The sequence below is a fragment of the Acomys minous genome, assembly GCF_964271855.1.
Source record: "Acomys minous genome assembly, chromosome: 12".
NCBI lineage: Eukaryota > Metazoa > Chordata > Mammalia > Rodentia > Muridae > Acomys > Acomys minous.
In genome coordinates this window covers 45,588,346-45,610,664 of record NC_140493.1, presented here as the reverse complement: position 1 = coordinate 45,610,664, position 22,319 = coordinate 45,588,346, and the positions used below count along the sequence as shown (strand labels likewise).

At 44.4% G+C, this 22,319-nt stretch overlaps 1 protein-coding gene across 4 annotated transcripts in view; it reads left to right on the top strand.

Moving 5' to 3' along the window:
- Positions 1–16,898: 16,898 nt before the first annotated feature.
- ADCY8 (adenylate cyclase 8) overlaps positions 16,899–22,319 on the top strand; it is a 210,137-nt gene continuing 204,716 nt past the window's right edge. The window contains exons 1-2 of one of the 4 annotated variants that reach the window (XM_084747915.1): positions 16,899–17,058; positions 18,286–20,401. In XM_084747915.1, coding sequence (XP_084604041.1) covers positions 19,445–20,401 — 957 coding nt within the window. In that variant the 5' untranslated portion in view covers positions 16,899–17,058; positions 18,286–19,444. Of the gene's footprint in view, positions 17,059–17,870; positions 20,402–22,319 lie in introns of those variants that run through there. The other 3 variants (XM_084747917.1, XM_084747916.1, XM_084747918.1) reach the window with 3 other exon arrangements.

Here is a 22,319-nt window from a genome sequence, read left to right as displayed (position 1 = left end):
TGGGACCTCAAACTGAGAATGTGTGAGCATCCTCTGGCCTCACCAAAGTTCAGCCAGCAAGTTGTTGTTAACAGAGTTGAAATCGGGTACCCACTATTTACAGAGCACCAGTCTACTGTCTTCATGTCATACATAATGGCCTAGTTGTGAGGGGTGACAGATACCACGCAGCCATCATTATCCATTTTTTATAAGGGATTTTTTGGCCAGCCCAGTTTAAAGATTTGCTTTAAAAGAAAATATCCTTGAGCACCACAGAGATTCAGATTCTGCAGAGCACTCTGGAGTTCACATGTAACAAGTACTTCATGTGGTCAAAAGTGCCCTGCTTAAGTCTGCAGTGCCTCCTTAAAGACAACATGGCCTGGATGTGCAAATGCAAATGTTTGGATGCAGGCACCAAAAGCTCTGAGTGACCTGCATCCCAGCTTCTCCTCCTTTGATGGCTTCCTGTCTTCTGCACTCAACCACACACAGTGTGCCCACAATGCAGCTGGTTCCTGGAGCCTTTGATCACATTGCTGCCTCTGTCTGGAAGTCCACCTCCCACCTGCTCTATGTGGCTGGCATTATGACAACCTCAATCTCCACTCAGGCATCACTAATTCTGGGTCACCAGCCTAAAGACCTTGTCCCCAATTTGAGATTTCTTGTCTCTTTATTCATTTCCAGTCACGGCTCTATTCCATATAAGTCACAAGTCACCTCTTCTTGTGACTAGTTTCTTATCCACTGTGCACACATACATCCACACTCACACATATGTTCACATACACACACATACATGTGCATACACAAAGAGACATACACATGAACATACATACGTGTACATGGGCACATATAAACATATATACACACAAATGGATACATACACAGAATTTTTTCCTCAATTCCTGCAATGGACAATTAAGGCAAGACCAGAATGGCTTTAAAAAAGAACTACGCTGAAGATCTTGTGGAACAGGACAGAATCCAAATAAAGATAAGTAAGAGAAAGAAAAAAGAAAGCTTTAAAACTAAGTTCAGCACATAACCTAGCCTAGAACAGGACGTGTGCCCATAGAACCCTAAAGTCCCTTCTTCCTCAACTTGCAGAATGTTTCATGACCTGAGTTTCCCCCTTTTTCATCTAGGTGTGGTGGTGCATGCCTGTAGTCCCAGCACTAAGGAGGCAGAGGCAGGCAACTCTCAGTGAATTTGAAGCCAGGCTGGTCTACAAAGGAAGTCCAGGACAGCCAAGGCTACACAGAGAAACCTTGTTTCAAAAAACAAAATAAACAAACAAAACAACAACAACAACAAAACAAAAAACTGCTTTTTTTGAAAAAGGCAGAAGGAGGTCATTTTGTTCAGATCAGAGATGCAAGTGGGTATTAATTATTATGCAAATTCGACGACCTACCCCCTCCCCCAAAACTCTGCATCCCTAGAACTGGGAGAAGGAATTGCTTCACCTTAGCAGAAGCAAAAGCCTGCTTCAAGTGTTATCTTTCTTAATAACTGAAGAGATAGAAAGGTAGGAAGTGAAAGAAAAGAGAAAAAAGGGGAGGAGAGGAGAGGGAGGAAAGATGGGGTAGGGAGAGAGAAAGGAAAAGGAAGGGAGAGGAGGGCAAGGAAGAAAGGAAGGAAGGAAGGAAGAAAAAGAAGGGAAGGGAAGGCAAGGGAATGGGGACATACAATGGGATTATCCTTTTTAAAAGAAAAAAAAATGAGTCAGGGAGAATCCAGCATAGTAGTCACACTCTGACTCACTATTCATAAAAAGTGAATTCCTGACAGTGCAGAGAACTTCATTGTGTCTCTATCTTAGATACATTTGAGGATGTGTGGTATTATCTCAGTTTGCCAAAGGCAACATTGAAGTGGGAAGAATTCAGGCTACAAGGTCAATACTACAATGCTGCCACCCAGAATGGCCACAGCTCAAAGCTGCTTCACCCTCCAAGACTGTGTGCTTAGAGTCATAGTCATGCTGTGAAACAGGATCCAAGACCAGCTTTTAGCTGGTGACAAGATGGTTAAACACTTGTTTAACCACTCTGTGCCTCAATTTACCACAGCTGTGGAAGGAAAGGGCATCAGGCCTTTAGGTCCCTTCCTTCTGTAGGTCAGTGTCTGCATTAGCATCACAGCATACTATGTCTCTTAGAACAGAATTAATTATAAGAAACTCCATCACAATTTTCATCACTAAGGGATAAATAGTGGTGCTAAATTATAAAGCGGTTCTTATCACCCTGAATTTTAATTTTATGCTGTTTGAAAAGCATTTTTCACACAAACCATTTATTACACTTGGAGATAGAAAAAGAAAACTCCAATGCTACATCCTGCAAATGTACTCATGAAACTTCCTGAGAGCAGCTCTTCTGAGAAGCTTTTCCACTGCAAGTGATTATTAGTGTCTGTAGGTTCTAGAAGCTACTATCTCCTGTGCAATGGAAGGGGTGTCATCATTTCATTTTTTTTTTCAAATGCTGCCTGCAATTATCTCCTGGCAGTTCTTCCAGGTGGCTAACTTCATGTTTCAAGTCTTAATCTGTAACTTCTCTTCAGGGCTCATCAGATGATGTCAGCATGAGGCTCTTCATACATTCTCATGGAGAGACAGCACCACTAGGCTGATGTAAGGTTCTTTCCCCATTTGAGGAGCTATGACAACAGAGATGCTTACATTGGACCACTCAGTAAAGAGGTCAGCCCACCATGGGAATGCTCACATTGTTTGCTTGATTCTAAGGTTGTAAGCACACAGACAACCTATCACCGAATCATGCCTGGGGGCCCTCAGTATCACCAAGAGCCAAAGCCAAAACCATTTGCTTTGTTCATCATGAGCTCTTTCCGGGTGCCATAGCCATCAATATCTGAAGAGTATTTCTTGCAACTCTCTCTGGGTTGGTTAAGTGTACACTCAAACCTAATTAATCAGTCCGACTAATAGTGTGCACAGTTGTTAAAGAGTAACCATGGGTTTAATGAAGAAGACAAAGGGCACCAGATGTCCCCTTTGATCCTCAACTCAGGCTAGCTCTTCTTGTCCCTCCCAGGGAGACAGGTGCCCTGACTCCTCCCCATCTTGTTCATTGTCAGCTAGCTTCCTGGTAACCCCTTTCTTGGCAAACACACATATAATCTTAAAAACTTTTGGTGATTTCAGGTCCCATTTCCAATTCATTTCAGTGAGCCACCGAGAACTGGTAAGTCTTGGTCTCCTCATCTCTAGCAAGAGGATGGAGACATCTACCTTGCAGAACTCCTGGATTCATTATGCAAAGTATTTTCAAATGCCAGGCTCACACTGAGAAACTGCAGGGTATCTTCCTTCCCTGACTTCCACCTTTTAAAATGTGTCTCTCTGTGCATGCGTGCATGTGCGTGTGCCTGTGCATGTCTGTCTGTCTGTCTGTCTTGAGGTGGGTGTCTGTCTGGGGGTGGGTATCAATGTGTGTGTGTGTCTGTCTGTCTGTCTGTCTGTCTGTCTGTCTGTGTCTATATGTCCATGTGTCTCTGTCTCTGTGTGTGTGTCTGTATGTGCATATACGTCTATGTGTGTGTCTGTGTGTCTGTGGATTTCTGTCTGTGTGCCTGTGTGCCTGTATGCCTGTGTGCCTGTGTGTTTGCATGCCTGTGTGTCTGTCTGTATGCATGTCTGTGTATTTTTCTGTTCATCACCCTTTCCTTTGAAAATTTAAGTCTTAACAGACACAGTGTGTGGAGGGCATTCTGGATATCTAGTGAGGTACACGCTATTCACACACACACACACACACACACACACACACAGAGATATAGATATAGATATATATAGGTATATATATATAAGGCAAGGTGGTACATGCTTGTAAGCCCAGCACTTAGAAATAGAGAGGTTGGTGGATCTCAGTGGGTTCAAGATCAGCGTGGTCTACAAAGTGAGTCCAGGAGCCAAGGTTCACTGAGAAATCCTGTCTCAGAAAGAAAACATACATACATACATACACCCGTATACATATACATATATACATGATGCAATAATAGCTTTTAAAGTAGCAAAGAGGCACATGTTTTCTTGTTTATTTTTATAACAAGAAAATCTTTTTATGAACGTACTTGCTAGCAAGGAATACACAATAAATTAGTAGGTAAAAGAGGTCAAAAGAAAAGCAAACCCCTATCCTTTCCACCTTGATGACCCCTACTTTACGAGTCTATGGACTGTCAGCTCTGGAAGCCAGAAACAGCTCACTGTAGTATTTGGGAAATGTTGTGTATTGGACACGCACAGTCTTAACTGAGCTATAAATACATCTAAAAGATGTTTTACTTTTTATACTGTTCTGGAAGTTTTGTTTGTTTAATTTTTTAATATACATTAACACAATTCCTAGTTGTGCCACAGAGTGCAGCTTCAAGCGGATTGCTCACATCGTGATGGTTGAGTGTGAAGCTGTAGACCGGTTACATGAATCAAGCGTCTCACTCTCTCGGCTTCCTCGCAGTTTTTTATGGTCATGGGGTGCGATTACAGGCAATGACATGGAAGTGAAGTCTGCCAAGAGAGAGGACAAGTCTGGAATGTAGACATGACAGCTAAGACTCAGAGTAGCCATGGTATGATGAAGAGTTCAGAAAAATTTCTACCCAAGAATCTTTGAGATCCAACCCCCACAGCTTGAAACTAACTACATGGAGAAGAAATAATCTACGATCTACTCAAGCAATTTATTTAGATATGCCCCCAAATTATATGCCCAAACAGCTACAAAGTAGGGCCCTTCTGGTCTTTAGAGAAAAGTTGGGAGCAATTCTCCTATAAGTCAGCTTTAAGTGGAGGAATTGTTTTGGGTACATGCATATATATTCCTGGTAGCTTCCTAAAGATGCGACAGGGAAGAAACAAGAGTGTGCAGCAAAATGCTAGCACTAAGTCCTGTACGGTAAATGCTCCAAAGCGGAGGCCTTCTTCCATCGGGAAGGATGCAGAACATCTCTGAGATGCAGCTTTTGTGTTCCTTCTTCTGAGGGTGGCTCTGCTCAAGCTCCTGATATGAAAAGCTTTTGTTTGTTTGTTTCATAATGTGAGTAACTACCTCTATGGCTTACCTCCATCAGAGTCAGCATCCCATTAGTCCTCACAAATTAGTCATTCACTGTCCACTCGTTCACTCAGTCCAAACCTGCTCACTAAAGCTTCTGCTACTAACAAACATTGCAGGACAAGAAAATAATAATAATAATAATAATAATAATAATAATAATAATAATAATAATAATAATAATAATTTTTTTTAAAACCTCGTCTTCCAAGAGCTCACTCTCTAGCCAGAGAAAATGGAGATAGGGAACCCAAAAGGACAATAAGGTCACTGCAGAGCAAGGAATATGCAAAACAAGAAATATGCACAGATTGTCTGAGAGGAAGTTTTGAGAGCAAGTGTCTGGAGGAGGGTAATGAAAGGTCAGTCCTCCACTGGAGGTGTGGCTCCTTAGTGAGAGACAATTGGAGCAGCTAAGGGGCATGCACACTCCAATCAGAAGAAGCAATGCTGTCATGGAGGAGCAGTAAGTCCTCTGGCTTGTCTTTTACTTAATAGCTATTATTAGACCTTATTGCCTATTCATCTTTCAAAGCCTGAGGTAAATATCTTCTTCATAACTCCATGGTATGCCTCTATCTGTCTTTCAGCTAATTAATGCATATCCACTTGCTAATTAATTCATTGATTAGTTGCAGGAAGTATGAAATAGGAACAGTTTTAGAATTTAGAAATGATCATATTTGCATAGCATCCTTCTAGTCACTCATAACTATGTTAAAATTTATTTTTAAAAATCTGTTAAAAGCATACAAGATTTTTCCTTTCTATATGAAATGACTAAAACCTAAAAAGGAAGGTGTTTTGTCATTCTTATTACCACATAATTGAGAGTTGTTTTAATTGCTGTTTATGACTTTGTTTTTGCTTGAAGATTGCAGCTTGGTGAGGGAGTCAGTATATTTGTTATCTATTGCTGCATAACAAATGACCCCAAATTTATGGCCTTAAACAATCCATGTTTACAATCTTACTGTGGTGATCAGTACAGGCACTTATTTTAGAATTTCTTATGAGGCTAAAGCCAAGGTAATAGCTGCAGCCAGACTGATCCTGTTGCCTGAATGGGGCTGAAAAAATCACTTGAGGAAGGAATGATTTCATCAAATGGTTGCCTGAAGGGTGTACTTTTTTTTCTTTCTGGCTGTGACTTTGAGGCCTCTTTTTTTTTTTTTCTTTTTTTTTTTTTTTCAACATGCATTTCTCTGGAAGGCTATATAACTATCCAATATGATGGCTGGCTGACCCACTGTCTACTTCGAGAAAGCAAGGAGTATGTGGCTTAGCCTCAGAAGTAACACACTACCATCTCTGTTGCTCTTTATTGCCCATATAGACTAACTATAATACTACACTGATAGGGAATTGAAAGATCTCACACATACAAATAAGGGATCGCTGGCATTGTCTTGGAATTAGACTGCTGCCAACAGTCAAGGGGGAGACAACTTTGTAAGACTAAGATGGAGAGGTACAGCTTGCCAGGCAGAGAGATGCTAGGGGTATAAAGACATCTCCGATGCTAGCTGAGCCTCCGCTCTCACGTCTTCCTTTTCCTAGTTCTCTTGATCACTAGGATGATCCTGGATTTGAGGAAAGTATACAAAATAGTGTTGGCCAATGGGCTCTATATGAAAGACTTCTACAGCCTTTTAAAAATAATTTTTTAAACACTTAGCTTTGGTCCCAAGCCTGCTTTATATTTCTATATGATGAAAGGAAGAATGGATGCTTAAAAAGCCAGAATCCTCCTAAGAAGAGAATTAACCTTTCTGCCAGCACAAGCACAAAATGCTCGATATTATTGACTTCCTCAACCAAACGAGCAGATCCTTGCATCCATTATTCTTTCTGTCTAAGAAAAACAAACTCTCATTTCTTTAATCTACTTTTTGTTTTTGTTTTTTCTTTTATGAGACAGGGTTTCTCTGTGCTGCCTTGGCTGTCCTGGACTGGCTTTGTAGACCAGGCCGGCCTCAGACTCACAGCGATCCACCTGCCTCTGCCTCCCGAGTGCTGGGATTAAAGGCGTGCACCACCACTGCCCAGCTTAATCCACTTTTATTAATGACTTTTCCCATTCTTTGTAGGCAAAGCTGTTATAATTACAAAGACATCTCACTCAGACACAAAAAGTCATGGGAAAGGTTTTGGGGGAAAGGTGATGCCTTTGTAAACAGCAGAAGAGTGAGCACAAAGAGGGAGAAGAAGAGCAAGCTAAATCTCCCTGGAGAACTGAATGAAGTGAAGCTGAGAACAAGACGGGCAGTAATGAACCATGGGGCTGGAGGGAAAACCAACCCCCAGTTCTAAGATCTGTCTTCCACTTGACAGCTAAACTAGGTCTTTACTGTCTCTTGAGTAAGAGAGTGACATAATGGGTGGTAAGGAGGAGGAGGAGGAGGAGGATACTTGATGTTTAATATGTATAAAATTGCAGTTTTGCAGGACCGTTGAGGGTGAGAACCAGGAAGCTGTCACCCAATAATGTGCCTGTGGCTGGCAACATCATACTGCATACTTAAAAAGTGTTGGGAAGGTGAATTTTATGTTTTGTGCTATTTTTCCCACTGTTTAAAAAAAAAAGGTGGTGTGATCATATTTTTAATTTAGAATAATCACAAGCCCTGGGAAAAGGAGGCAGACTATAGCTAGAAACATGTTAAAAGTCTCTGTTGAAATTATCTAAGTGAGAGAGGATGGTAGCCAAAAATAAGAAACGGCAGCACAGCTAGCGAGAACAGAAGACAGTTGGAGACCGTTCTGCCAGGAGTCAATGGCTACCCAAGGGAGGTCAGCTGCTCAGCTGAGCATTTTCTGGGTGGACTCCCTATACCAGGGATTGCTTTGCATGTCCTTCAGTCTTCATAAAACCTGGTAAACTATTACTTTTTCACTATTTATTATAGCTTGAAAACAGTTTAACAACTTTCCCAGGATCACAAAGATATCAGACTATAAGTCCTCACAAGACAGCAGTCTTCCTGGGGACAAAATTGACACATCTCGCCAAATAGTAGCTTTGGTTACATTCAGATTCCAATCAGGATCTCATGCCTAGAGGCCTCCTAATTATTTCTTCTATAGCAACTCACATTACAAAAACTGTTTTATATTATGCCCAAGACACATAGCTTTGTGTGTTGGTGTGCACGTGGTTCTTGCAATGCAAATCTGTTTGTTCATATTTGGGTAATGAGAGTCCAAACATTAAAGCTACTTTCTGTTAAGCCAAACCTCACATTTAATGGACTTGGGAAAATGTAGCATTGAGATTTTTGAGAAGATAATTTTTTAGAATTTTTCACGTTATCTGGAGGTGACTCACTTCATAGGAAGAATGTGTATATTAAAAGTTTCCAACATATAGCATCACAGAAGTATAGACATCCTTATTCTCCTAGTTTACCTATTCATTCTATATAAATTTGACCCAGGAAGTAGAAGTAGACTGCATAACCCCATAAGTTGTTTGTACCCTACACTATAGAAACCAATTCTGACCTAGGAAAATTGCTTACACTTTAGCAACATGAAAGCCATTCTGAAAAACTTTCCTGTGCAGGACCTGTTTCTTTATTTATTCAAAGCTACCCATCAATTGCCTCCAGAATGAGGGATCAGGGGAGTCAAAAGCAGTGTTTTTGTCATTTGGCTTCTATTTCTCAAATCTTAGTATGAAAAGAAAACAGAAAGTTTTTTTTCAGGGGCAAGAAGTGATGGGGTACACAGAAGCACAGGAGTATCTAGGAAAGATGAGAGAGTCTTGAAAACCAAAGACTATTCCCAGTCTAAAATCTGGGATTCTTAAGTTTACAGGACAGGAGAAGACAGTATGTGGGTCCTAACTAACGAATCCTTGGAAAGCCAATGTGCTCTGTCACCAGAGAGACTAAAGGTAAGCCTATAAAAAAATACCATACAGTGGCATCTACCACTGCTCTTTTGCTGAATGCTCATGCTGTGAAGTTGTCTTCTGAATATTTATGTACTATTCATAGACCTGCTCTGAACCTTAGTCACAAAAGATTCTTTCAGCAGTGGGTAGCACTCTCATAACTGGTCAGAGGGCTGAAGATAAGACTAAGTGCTCATCCCTAATGAAGAAATTATATGTGTGTGTGTGTGTACATACAAATGTGTGTACATACATATGTGTGTCCATATATATGTATACACACAGTTTAGGTATATGCATACATACACACACACACACACACACACACATATATGTATATATATATATATGTATGTATATATATGTATGTATGTATATATATATATATATATATATATATATATATATATATATATATATCATCCTCTCCTCATCACTAAGCCTCAATGAACCTCAAGGAAGAGGAGGTGAAAACAATGTAAGAGTCAGAGTATGGCAAGGAATGCTGTGAAATGTTAACTTTCTCGGTACAGCACGGCCATCACATTCACGAATCCACAATAGCTAGTTACCTGCACAGGATTAAGACAGCCAAATCCCCAGCATGGATTGGCTAAGACTATACACAGATCCACTTCTAACTGAGGAAATATTTGCAGTTTGAAACTTGCCTAGGAAGTAAAAAAAAAAAAAAAAAAGTCATTTGAGGGCTGGTAGGTATCCCATGCTTCAGTAAATGAGCCCACACCATGGACATATGAGCAATACTAATTCTTACTGGGTTTAACTTATTAAATTATAAAAAGAAGAGGAAAAGAAATAGGAAGAGGATTTGTTAGGGAAGCTTGGGGAGCTATGGGGAGAAGGAAGGGTAGTCATATGGTCACATTTCACTGGATATGTGTGTATTTCTTTAATAAAGCTATCCAGAGTGTTACTGCGCCTTCAAGATAGTGCTATGCAGCAAGGACAAGAGGTATCACTAGTAACTTTTATGAATAGATGTCTAGAGGACAATTACCATGCATGCCTAACATACATACACACACACACACACACACACACACACACACACACACACACACACGAGAACTGCCTACAATTAAGAAGCTACAGATGGAAGATTCATGAAAATCATAGAGTAAACATTTCACCAACTAAGTAAAATAAAAATATACAATTTTTAAAATTAATTTATTTATTTTTTCACTTTATATCCCAATCATAGCATCTCCCTCCTCTCCTCCTGGTCCCACCCCCCTCTCTCTTCAGCCTCCCCCTCCCTTCTCCCTTATTTCTTAGAAAAGGGGAGCCCCCACCCACCCCAGCTCATCAAGTCTCATCAGGACTGAGCATGTCTTCTTCCTCTGTGGCCTGGTGATGCAACTGTGCTGTGTGTGAGGGAGGGGGGGTGATCAAAAAGCAAGCAACTAAGTCCATGTCAAGACAACCCCCACTCCCCTTACACGAGGACCCAGATGAAGTCTGATCTGTCCATCTGCCACATATGTATAGGGAGCCTAAGTTCAGTGCATGATCCTTGGTTGGTGCTTCAGTCTCCACAAGCCCCTCTGGTCCCTGAGTAGTTGGCTCTGTTGATCTTGTGGTTCTCCTGTCACCTCCAGATCATTCTGTCCTTCCCCCTACTTTTTCATGAGACTTCATAAGCTTTGCTAGCTGTTTGGCTGTGAGTCGCAGCATCTGTTTGGATCTGCTGCTGGGTGCAGCCTCTCAGAGAACAGCTATGTAGAGTATGAGAGAAGCATGGGAGAATGGCAAAGTAGAAGGATCCAGAGGGTCCTAGAAGCCTACAAGTAGAACATTATGATAGGCAGATTTGGGCCCAAGGGTCCCGCTCAAACTAAGGCACCAGCCAAGGACAATACAGGCGGTAAACCTTAAACCCCTACCCAGATCTAGACAATGGACAGAACACTCTCCACAGTAGAGTGGAGAGTGGGATATTACTTTCTCACATACTCTGGTGCCTCACCTTTGACCATGTCCCCTGGAGGGGAGACCTGGTGGCACTCAGAGGAAGGACAGCAGGTTACCAAGAAGAGACTTGATACCCTATGAGCATATACAGGGGGAGGTAATCCCCCTCAGGAACAGTCATAGGGGAGGGGAATAAGGGGAAAATGGGAGGGAGGGAAGAATGGGAGGATACAAGGGATGGGATAACCATTGAGATGTAACAAGAATAAATTAATAAAGTAAAAAAAAAAAAGAGAACAGCTATGATAAGCTCCTGTCTGCAAGCACAGAAGAGATTCATTAATAGTGTCGGGGGTTAGCTCTCTCCCATTGGAAGGGTCTCAGACTGAGCCAGACATTAGTTGGACATTGCCTCAATCTCTGTTCTATCTTTATCCCTGCACACCTGCACATCTTGTATCCAGGGCAAAGATTTTGTGGGTGGGTTGGTGTTCCTCTCCCTCTACTAGGATGTCTGTCTAGTTAGAGGGTGTCTTGTTCATTATCTATGACCCTTGCTATTAGGAGTCTCAGCTAGACTCATCACTATATCCTCCCATAAAGCATACCCTGTCCTAGGTCTCAGGTTTGTCACAGAAATGCCTCTGCCTTTGGTCTCTCTTCTCTCTGCAGACCTTCTGTCCTCACACTCCCACTATCCCCAGGTCTAATCCCTACCCTCAATTCTGTTTACATTCCATCTCCTACCTTGTTTCATCTACTTCTGTTGTCTTTTCTGTTTCCCCTTCTGAGTGAGATTTAAGTATCCTCCCTTAGATCCTCCTTGTTACTTATCTTCCTTGGGTCTGTGGATTGTAATATGCTTGTCCTGCACTATACGGTTAAAATCTGCTTACAAGGGAATACAGACCATGTGTTTCTTTCTGGATCTGGGTTATCCTACTCAGGATGATCTTTTCTAGTTCTACCTATTTGCCTGCAAATTACATGATCTCCTTTTTGAAGTCTGAGTAGTATTCCATTGTGTAAATGAACCACAATTTCTTTATCAATTTTTCAGTTTAGGGGTATCTAGGTTGTTTCCAGGTCTTGGCTATTATGAATAAAGCTGCTATGAACATAACTGAACAAATGTCCTTGTTGTATGGTAGATTGGTATACCAGGGGTTGTATAGCTAGGTCTTGAGGTAGCATTATTTCCAATTTTCTGAGAAAGCACCAGATTGATTTCCAAAGTGGTTGTACAAGTTTTCACTGTCACCATCAGTGGAGGAGTGTTCCACTTTCTTTACAACCTTACCAGCATGTGCTGTCTTTTGAATTTTTGATCTTAGTTATTCTGATGGGTATAAGATGGACTCTCAGAGTCATTTTGGTTTGCATTTCCCTCATGACTAAGGATGTTGAGCATTTATTGAAGTGCTTCTTGGCCATTCAGTGTTCCTCTGTTGAGATTCTCTGTTTACCTCTGTACCCCATGTTTTGATTGGATTGTTTTGTTTGTTGGTGTTTTTGTTGTTGGTGTTTGTGAAGAGGTTACCTTGACTTAAGCTGGGCCCAAGGTGAAAGTAGTCTTGGGTGGCTTGACTCCACTGATATTTTGTCTCTACAAACTGATAAAGATCTCAGACTCAGAGAGAGAGAGAAAGTTTCAATCAAGACAGAAGACATGCTCCAAGACTCTGCCCCAGGATATTGTATTGAAAAAAAGGACATTGTTAGGAGGAGAAAGCAAGAGAGATAGAGGAGAAGAACATTGGGGAATCGAGGGAGAGAGATGAAAGGTTCCTGCCCACAGCACACGGAGTTGGAGGTTTTGGTGGAGGGTGGTGAGCTTGGGCGGATTCCTCCAGGTTCAACCCATGGACAGTGCAGCTTCTTCTGTCAGATAGAGGATCTGCTAGTCTCCTGAGACTTATGCCGGGGGATTTGCCCCATGGAAGTGATACCCAGAAGGTTTCATTCTTGTTCTTCTTAATCCCCTTTCCCTCCTGTTTAGGGTCGTCGGATTGTAGGGGAGGTACACTCTTTTAATAAATTACTAATAAAGTAAAATCGTTAAGGGATCAGAACCAACAAGTGTTTAATTTTTCTAAGTTCTTTATGTATTTTGGGTATTAGCCCTTTGTCAGATGTAGAACTGGTGAAGATCTTTTCCCAATCTGTAGACTGCTATTGTGTTTTATTGGCAGCGTCCTTTGCCTTATAGAATATTTTAGTTTGAAGAGGTCCCATATACTAATTGTTGATCTTAGAGCCTGAGCTATTGGAATTCTGTTCAAGAAGTTGTCTCCTGTGCCAATGAGTTCAAGGCTCTTCCTCAAATATTGGCCGGTCACTCCACTACCTTTGTGCACTATTGCACCAGTGTATCTTGCAGACTGAAGCTGTGTATCAGGGTTAATTTGGTAGTGTACAGAGAACCTTCCTGAACCATGAACACTAGTCCGTAGGGGTGAAGGCTCTAGGTAGGCACCAGTTCAAACTCTCAGAGTTCAGTGGGTTGTGTAAGTATTGCCTTCATCCAAAGGACCTTATTGTTACTTGTGGAGAGCTACCAATGTCCTTGGGAATAATCTAGGTTGTTTGGTTGTTTCCCATAGAAACTCTTTGGAAACCAAGAACTTGATTAAATGTAGCCATTCCTGGTACTGGTGCGTCATTTGATGATGTGATGTCTAGTTCGGGCTGTATTTCTTGTTATTTGGCAATTTCATTTAGATCATATTTATATATGTATGTATTATAGGAAGTTTCTACTGTATTAGGTTTCCATACAAGCCTTCAAATGGCTACTAGCTTTAGCTGTCTCTCCCCAGATTTCCTCTCTTGCCCTTTCTCTCCCCTTCCCATCTCAGTTTCTGGATTATATCCAGAAATAGGGCTAAGAACAGGGCAGAGCAACAGCCAGGCCAACCAAGGACTTGCACTGGAAGCCTGGGTCTTCAAGTTCCTCTTTAGCATGTGTGCATGTGTACGTGTGTGTGTGTGTGTGTGTGTGTGTGTGTGTGTGTGTGTGTGAGAGAGAGAGAGAGAGAGAGAGACAGAGACAGAGACAGAGACAGAGACAGACAGACAGAGACAGACAGACAGACAGACAGACAGACAGACAGGACAGACAGACAGAGACAGACAGCAAAAGAAAGACAGAGAGACAGAGAGAGAAAGAGCGAGTGTACGTGTGTGTGTGTGTGTGTGTGTGTGTGTGTGTGTGTGTGTGTAACTTCAGCAACAATGTCACAATGATCTCACCGACTGGTTAAACCATAGATCATCTTTTAGGAAGCAGAAAATATTTAATTCTGTCTCCCTGGGAGGGTCCCACCTTGTACTTCCCTCTCTGTGCCATGATCACTGCCTTTTGTGCTTCAAAACAGCTTTCTTTCTGATGAAACACTTTTCTCCTTGCAGGCACCAAAATCTAATTTAAACTGGTTCCTGTGAAGACCCAAAATGTCTCCAGATATTTATTTTCTCTTGTATCATTCAAGGCAGGGGGAAAAAACACAGAAGTAAAGCTGAACCTTTATCCTCCCACTGTGTGTTGTGCTACATTCCAGATGGACCGAGGGTGCAAACATTTAATACAGACCTTTCCATAGGGAGCTCTATTCCCCTTAGACACCAGCTTCTCTGGGTGTTCTGTGAAAGCAGAGATGTTCTGGCTGTGCCCTAACAGCAGCTTCCCAGGGGAAAGAGACATGTCAGTTTCCTGTAGGGACTTCTGACTTGGGAAGCTGCCCTGTCACAAATGCCATCCTTTAGAAATAGGATCTCTGTAGTTGAACTATGTCCAACTTTTCTTTTACATGTAAATATTTAATGTATTCAGTAAGTTGCAGGCTTTCTGTGGGCGTTTGACAAAGGGGATGTGTCTTTTAGAATCCAGTCCTGTACGAAAATATAATTGAGCTAAGAAGTCGAAGACACTTCTGGAGGGGAGAGCCAATTTCATTCTTTAAACACAGCTACTGTAAATGTCGTCAGTGGCAGGCACCAACATCACAAACAAATGTTATTTTCCAAAGAGGCAAAATAATATTTTCCCACCATGAAATCACCTAAATGAAATGAAACAGACTAAGTCAATTGTTTGGGCTAAATCTAATATGTGAAAAATCTGTTTTTTCACAATTATAAAAATAGTGTGGATATGTGCCTTGAAGTAAGCCAAAATTAATAAGCCTCTATTCATCCAGACAAGATGGTTCTACTACATTCATCTGCCATTTGCACTTACCTAACAGATGTTTCCATATCTAAGCACTTCCTTAATTCGTCTTTGGAATAGCAACTTACATTTAATATTTTCATTTCTATCAGCTCTCCTTAAATTAGTCATTATTGATTACAGAGCTTTTGTTAAGTATGAGCATGTGAGGTTTAGACCAACCAAATGTATGTAACCATGACAACCACTCCCCAACCTCTGAAAGGTACTTAACTGCATGAAACCTCAGTGTGCAGCATCCTACTCAGTAAAATGGGAATCCTAAAAGCAGATAAAGGCCTGACCCACAGAATTATTAGGATGGTTAAGTGAGATATTTATGAAGGGCTTGGGGGAAGAACTTGACAGCCGAGAAGGGCTGGGAAAATTGTCACTAGCCTTACTACTATCTCTAAACCAAAGGATGTGGCAACAAGGAAAATCTGGCCACCCTTCAAGGGGATCGTGGTTAAATCAGGAGAAGCAACAAAAATGTAGACACAGGAATGAGTCGAGGATCTCTCGTTCCTCTAGTAGGAACTACACCAGTGTTCCTAAAGCATACGCTCAGATGGCATAGGAGAAATCATTCATGGCCACTAGGAATGTCATAAAAGGCTTCATGCAGGGACACGGCTACTTAGGCACTGAAGTGTAGGCTGTGTAGCATTTTAGAGGAGAAAGTTGAAACGGGTAGTCCAACAAAGGGAAGTAATCATTATATAAACAGATATATTAAAAATGTGTTTTAAATGGCAAAATATTGTGCCTGGATCCCAGAAGATATTGTCCTAGGAAGTATATAGAGAATAAATGACAGTACACTCAAAGTCCCATGCTGGCTCCAACACTATGGCTTGTCTTGTCTTGTTTTAAGTAATAAATCATTTGGTAGTTGGCATATCACAAAACAAGAGTTTGTGTGCAGCCAAAGTTCTTACTCAAGAGCAGAGTGCTTCGAGGCTGAATAGCACCATGTTGCCCCCAACAAAAAAAGAAAAAAAAAATCACACTTGAATCCTCTTGTGGCATCAGCTTTCTTCCCTGACAACAGCCTCTGAGAGCCCCCTTCTAAGACCTCAGAAAGGGTTCCCCAGTTGCATTTGCTCTAATCTCTGATTTCATGAAATTCTTGGAGTTTCCCCCTGCTGCAAGCTTTCCTCATTCATCAGCCTGAGACATTGTATCGTTGGGCCCAGTCTCCCGGTCTTTGGCCTGCCTCCTTTTGCTGCTGAATCAATCATCCCGGAAAAGCCCGGTTTGGAAGAAGATTTTTACAGGAAAGTTACATCTGCCTTAGACTCCCTCACGGATCCAGGCTGAACCCTAGGGCTTCCAGGCAGAAGAAGTTAGAACCTGAAGAGATGTCTCTCTCAGTCACTGCTGCTAAGATGGTCACTCGCACAGGGGACTTGGGCCAATTCCTTCAGGAAGAGAAAAGGCGCACTCCCACCTCTACGCCCAGACTAAAGGGCTTTGGGGAAATACTTGGCTCTTTATTCTCTCTCTCACCTCCTCCTTCACATCAAAAGATAACCCACCCCAGAATTCCAGAAGTTTCGGGGAAACTCGAGTCCAAGAATCTGTAAAGAAGAAGCAAGTTGTTGTTCTGATTGATTTCTACATTGGTTTCATTAAGGTCTAGATAACAACGAAACTTTTTTTAAATGCTTTGCTCTTAACTTCTAGGTCCCCAGGGTCGACAAGTCACACTGGGATCCTTATAGTTAACAAATTAACAAATCCTCAAGCCAAACTTAATATAAAATCAGCTTCCTTTCTATTTAAAATTCAACTTTTAATTGAGTTCTCTCTTGAGCAATCTTCTCCGGTTAGTGGACCAAATTCCAGAAATGTGCTGGTTTGGAATTGGAAGTACCTTGGAGGACCTTTGCCTTAGAAGGCTTTTCCCCTGTTCTCTCTGGATGCTCTAGGTAAGGCAGGTGACCTGCAATGCTTGGAAAGGAGAGTCAAATGCACATTTCTGGGGCACAGCGGCTACAAATAACCCTGAGAATGGTTTAGGGGTGGATGGGAGGAGGGCGCTCTGGCTCCTCAGGGAAGGCAGGTTTTGCTTAGGACAGAAAGGAGCTAGGAATTTGTCTGCACTACAGGAAAGCAAAGCGCCATCTCTGGTGAGGGAAAAGGTGTCCAGGAGATGGCTTGTTCAGGTCATTTAAGCTTTCCATGGGACGCCACACGGGGCGGGGTGGGGGGCGGTTGCGAAGGCGCCCAGAGCCTGACGTCATTGGCCATCAGCTGACTATGTTCAGAGCCAGAGCTTCACTGGCTGCAGCCACTGTCGCGGTGGCAGGGATAAATGGACACAGAGATTTCCACCACCTGCAGCAGGGCTCCAGATCTGTAGTGCTACCAGGTCCCTGAACAGTCAGAACCCAAAGACCCCGCTGAACTGGGCGCTGGTGCAGGAACCGCTGCGTGGCAACTTGGGTTTTGACAGTGACCCTAGGCGGTCCGTGGGCTGGCGGGAATCATATCATGACTCCGGGAGATCACTGGAAATGTCTTTCCGAGGGTCTTTCTTCGCACCTTTCTTGTAAGCTCTGACAAATTTAGAGTCCGAAACCTGCAGACCACGCCTCCATCTTAATGCCCTGAACCTCCTCAGTCTAGATCCCTGGAGTACAGCATAGTAAGGAGGTTACCCTCCCCTATGATTGTGGCTTCTTATGAGCATTTTGGTTTTAACTTGAAAGTTGGCATTAAACACACACACACACACACACACACACACACTGCATCGCTCTCGGATCTTGGAGTGGGGAGGGCGGAAATGAGCCTCTCTGGTCTCTAGGAGTTCGTGGGCAAAGCGGCCTACGATCCTGGCTCTGCACCTGCCGAGGACAGGAGCCAGGGCTTAAAAAAGAACGGCGGAGGAACCTGCGGGCGCGACCAGCTGGAGCGGTCCACCTCAACATGCTTCCAGGCCCGGGGGCTCCAGCAACCCGCGCCCGCCTGATCCCACTGGTGCGGGCCTTCAGGACCTGCGGCGTCCAGGGCAGATCTGGAAGCCGCGGTGTTCCAACCCCCACCCCTCTCATGCCCTTAGCCTGGGTTCCGGGGGCGTGGTTTGGCGCGGGGGCGGGTTTAAGTCGCCTTGGTGTCTGACCGCTCTGACAGGTCTCCAAATTCCTCCCAAGCTCCAGTCAGGCTACGCGGTTAAGAGCGCCGGAGTGGCAAGGTGCTTCCCTGGATCCGGAGGCGTTTCATCCACTTCCACTCGGCCTGGAGCTTCTCTTCTCTCCGAAATCGTTGGCCTGTCGACTCACCGGCCAAGGCTCCTTTCTCAGGCTCAGGAATCCGCTCCAGTAGCTTCTCTCCGTACTCAGCTACTAGCTGAGTTCTCTCCCCAATTCCCTGGGTTTGGGAAGGCCCAATGGACTCCAAAGAGCGAAGTGAAAGGGATGGGAATTGTGTGCTGCGACCCCCCAGAATCGCTGCTAACAGCGGTGACTTAGTCTTGTAGCGGAGGATGGGACCCTGGCACTAGCGCCCCGCCACCATCCTTCCTTGAGGAATGTAACAATCCAGAACCCGCGCTGTCAGTATTTACTCTGGAAGCGGCAATAACCAGGAAGGAACCGAGAAGAGGGCTTCAGCACACCTCCAAATTAACTGTTTGGTGACTTGTTAGTGCTGAGGCTACCACCTCTCTCCCGCCCTCCCGCGGGGCGCCCTGCCACCTCACCATCACCCACACCTCCTGCCTCATTGCTCCCGCCTCCAGCTCCGCCCCGGCTCCCCATGCCGGCGCAATGGAGTTATCCGAAGGGCGATGATTGCAGCCACAGCTGCTAACTTAGCACCCACCCCAGCCATCGGTCGGTCACCCCTGGCCAGCCTTTCTGCAGCCTCGGAGACGTGGGCGTCCAGAGCCCAGTGCAGCAGCCACGACTCGCCGGACGCGCAGCAGCAAGCGGGGCTCCGGGGCGCCTTTTGGGCAGCGAAGACTGCGCCAAGACGCTGAGCCTAGTCAAGCAGATTGAGCGCAGAAAGAGGACTGCGTGGCTCGGAGCAACAAGGATTTCGCGGACAAATAGCCACCACTTTCACTGCGTATCCAAGCTGCGTTGATTGGCGGGAAGGTGGCTAGCCAGTACGCAGGGGTCCTCTGCAATCTACCAGGAGCCCATTGCTCCTGGCCTCACTATGACCTGACCCGTGGGGGCCCTGCTCAGGGCACCTGCAATCAAGCAGCCTAAGAAGGGATCGCTGCCAAGAGGCCTTCGAGTCTTTAGGGACCCCCACCCTCAACTGCCACCACCAGTTTTTGTGTCTCCCTCCCTACGGACTGGAGCCATGGAGCTCTCGGATGTGCACTGCTTTAGTGGCAGCGAGGAACTCTACACCATCCACCCGACGCCCCCGGCCGGCGACGGCGGGAGCGGCTCCCGGCCGCAGCGGCTGCTGTGGCAGACGGCGGTGCGGCACATCACCGAGCAGCGCTTTATCCATGGGCACCGGGGCTGCGGCAGCGGCGGCGGGGGCTCCCGCAAAGCCTCGAATCCTGCGGGCAGCGGACCCAACCACCACGCGCCACAGCTGTCTGGCGACTCGGCACTGCCCCTCTATTCGCTTGGCGCCGGAGAGCGAGCACACAACACAGGCGGCACCAAAGTCTTCCCGGAACGCACCGGGAGCGGCAGTGCCAGTGGCAGCGGGGGTGGAGGAGACTTGGGCTTCCTGCACCTTGACTGTGCCCCGAGTAACTCGGATTTCTTCCTCAATGGAGGATACAGCTACCGAGGGGTCATTTTTCCCACCCTACGCAACTCCTTCAAGTCTCGGGATCTGGAGCGCCTCTACCAACGCTATTTCCTGGGCCAGAGGCGCAAATCGGAGGTAGTGATGAACGTGCTGGATGTACTAACCAAACTCACCCTCTTGGTCCTGCACTTGAGCCTGGCCTCGGCTCCCATGGACCCTCTCAAGGGCATCCTGCTGGGCTTCTTTACTGGCATCGAGGTGGTAATATGCGCCCTCGTGGTGGTCAGGAAGGACACCACCTCGCACACCTACCTTCAGTATAGCGGAGTGGTCACCTGGGTGGCTATGACCACCCAGATTCTGGCAGCAGGCCTGGGCTATGGGCTTCTGGGCGACGGCATAGGCTACGTGCTTTTCACACTCTTCGCCACCTACAGCATGCTTCCGCTGCCGCTCACCTGGGCTATCCTGGCCGGCCTGGGCACATCCCTACTGCAAGTCACCCTTCAAGTGCTCATACCCAGGCTAGCAGTCTTTTCCATCAACCAGGTAACTCTCGCTTGCCTCGCTTTCCCTGCTCCACTCCCCTGGGTTGTTTAAAAACAACTTCCAGAGAGCTAGGGTTGCCTCATTCCCCTGAGTCTAGTTTTCTAGCTTACCTTAGGTTTTGGGCATCCTTCTTGCGGGGCGGGGGGGAGGAGGGGGAGGCTCAGAACAGGTGGAAGAAAACCGCTAACTTTACACTCTTCTGCTAACTACTAACTTTACTCTTCTGCTGTGGTCTGTAATTCTCCTCTAACATCAGCTGGGAAAGTCGTTTTGCCTCACACACTGACACCCAAAGTCCACTAGCGCTGGAGCTGGAGGGGTGCAGAAGCAGAGAGCCACCTAGGTTTAGACTGTGGAGCTTTGCTAACTCACAGCAACATCCTGTAGGGACTCTACACACCCGACTTCTGCATGACTTGTTTCTGAATGGAAATAATCTTTGTTAAACATGGTGCAAGGGAGCCCCCCAACAGGTCCTCCCCATCCTTTACAATCCTATGGCATGTGTTTTTTTTTTTTTAATTTGGTAAATTTTAGAGCCCTTAGGGAGCTACCGTAGTTTCATATCTTATTACAGTACCCAGTCCTCTGAATAAATAAATAAATAGGCCTCAGGAGTTGAATGGTGGCAGGCTATTGGCAAAGAACAGACGTTTTTCTTAATGGAGAGGGACGTTTTATCGTAGTTGACTTTAATGACATACTTAGATGGAGTCTCCAACCCTGTCATTCTCCTTTCTCCCCCTCCCCCCTCTTCATCGTCTTCATTAAATATGGATGTGCTTATGTGAACAAAGTTCACGTTGTCTAAGGCTGGGAAGGTAGACAAAGAGTCCATTGTTTAAATTCGCTAAAAACCGATTGATAATTAACGGCCTGACACTTGGTTTAACAAATACCTGGCACTTAGCAGGGAGAGTGAGGGTGGGGGCTTCTCACTTACAAAGGGACACATCAACAGACTCGATTTAGGATGAAAACAAGCATGAGGCGCTAGGCTAGGGGCTGTTTTGTATCAATCTGCCCTATCCTCAACGTCTCTGCTTTCTCTTACTGTGTTAGGCATTAAAACTCCTCTGGCCAAGTATAAAGAGGGTTTTTGTTTTGTTTTGTTTTGCTGTTTGTTTCTTTTTTTTTTTTTTTATTAACAATGACCATCCCTAATAGAAAGGACTGGTGATTTCTAGATCACTGGCATCATTGCTTTACCCATTATTAGCTTCTGGGCTTGACTGGGCTGGAAATCTCTCCCTTTCCTGATGGATCTGTGTCCGTTGGCTCAGGTGGCTTCTCTGGTTAGCTCCTTTGACTGTGCTTTTTGAAGGGTCTCCTCCAGAGAAAGCAGAGAGTATATAAAGCATGTGGCTGTGATCATCAGGCATGACACAGGGAGACAAGAGCCTTGCTGAGAGCTGGGTGGCTGCACTTTTCCGAAATATAGCCAATATAGTCTCAAAACCACCCCAAGCCTTTAATATTTTTATACATAGCGGAAGTTTCAGTTGCAGAAGGCTTTGTATTTTCTTACCCGAGGTTGCATAATATTGCACAACACATCAGCTGTACATCTCAAGTTCCGTGATCACGGATGCCAGAACTCCTTGCATGTACGCACACTTTCCTCCAAGTATTCCCATTCTTTTCTTCATTTCCTTTACTATGTTTAAATGTCAGTGAATAGTTTCTTTATTCTTTGCTCCTCCATCTTATATCCTCATACCTCTGCAGCTTCTCTCTTCTTTTTTGAAGTCCTAACTCAGTCTGAGTTGTTTTCATAACCAACGGTAGAAATCTGATGTAAACAGAAAAGCTCATTTACAATCCACTGCCTTCCAACAGGAGCCTTCCTTGGTGCACATTACTGAAAGGCCACATCCAGTATGCCTGAGTAGTATTTAGAAAAACACACCCTAAGTGT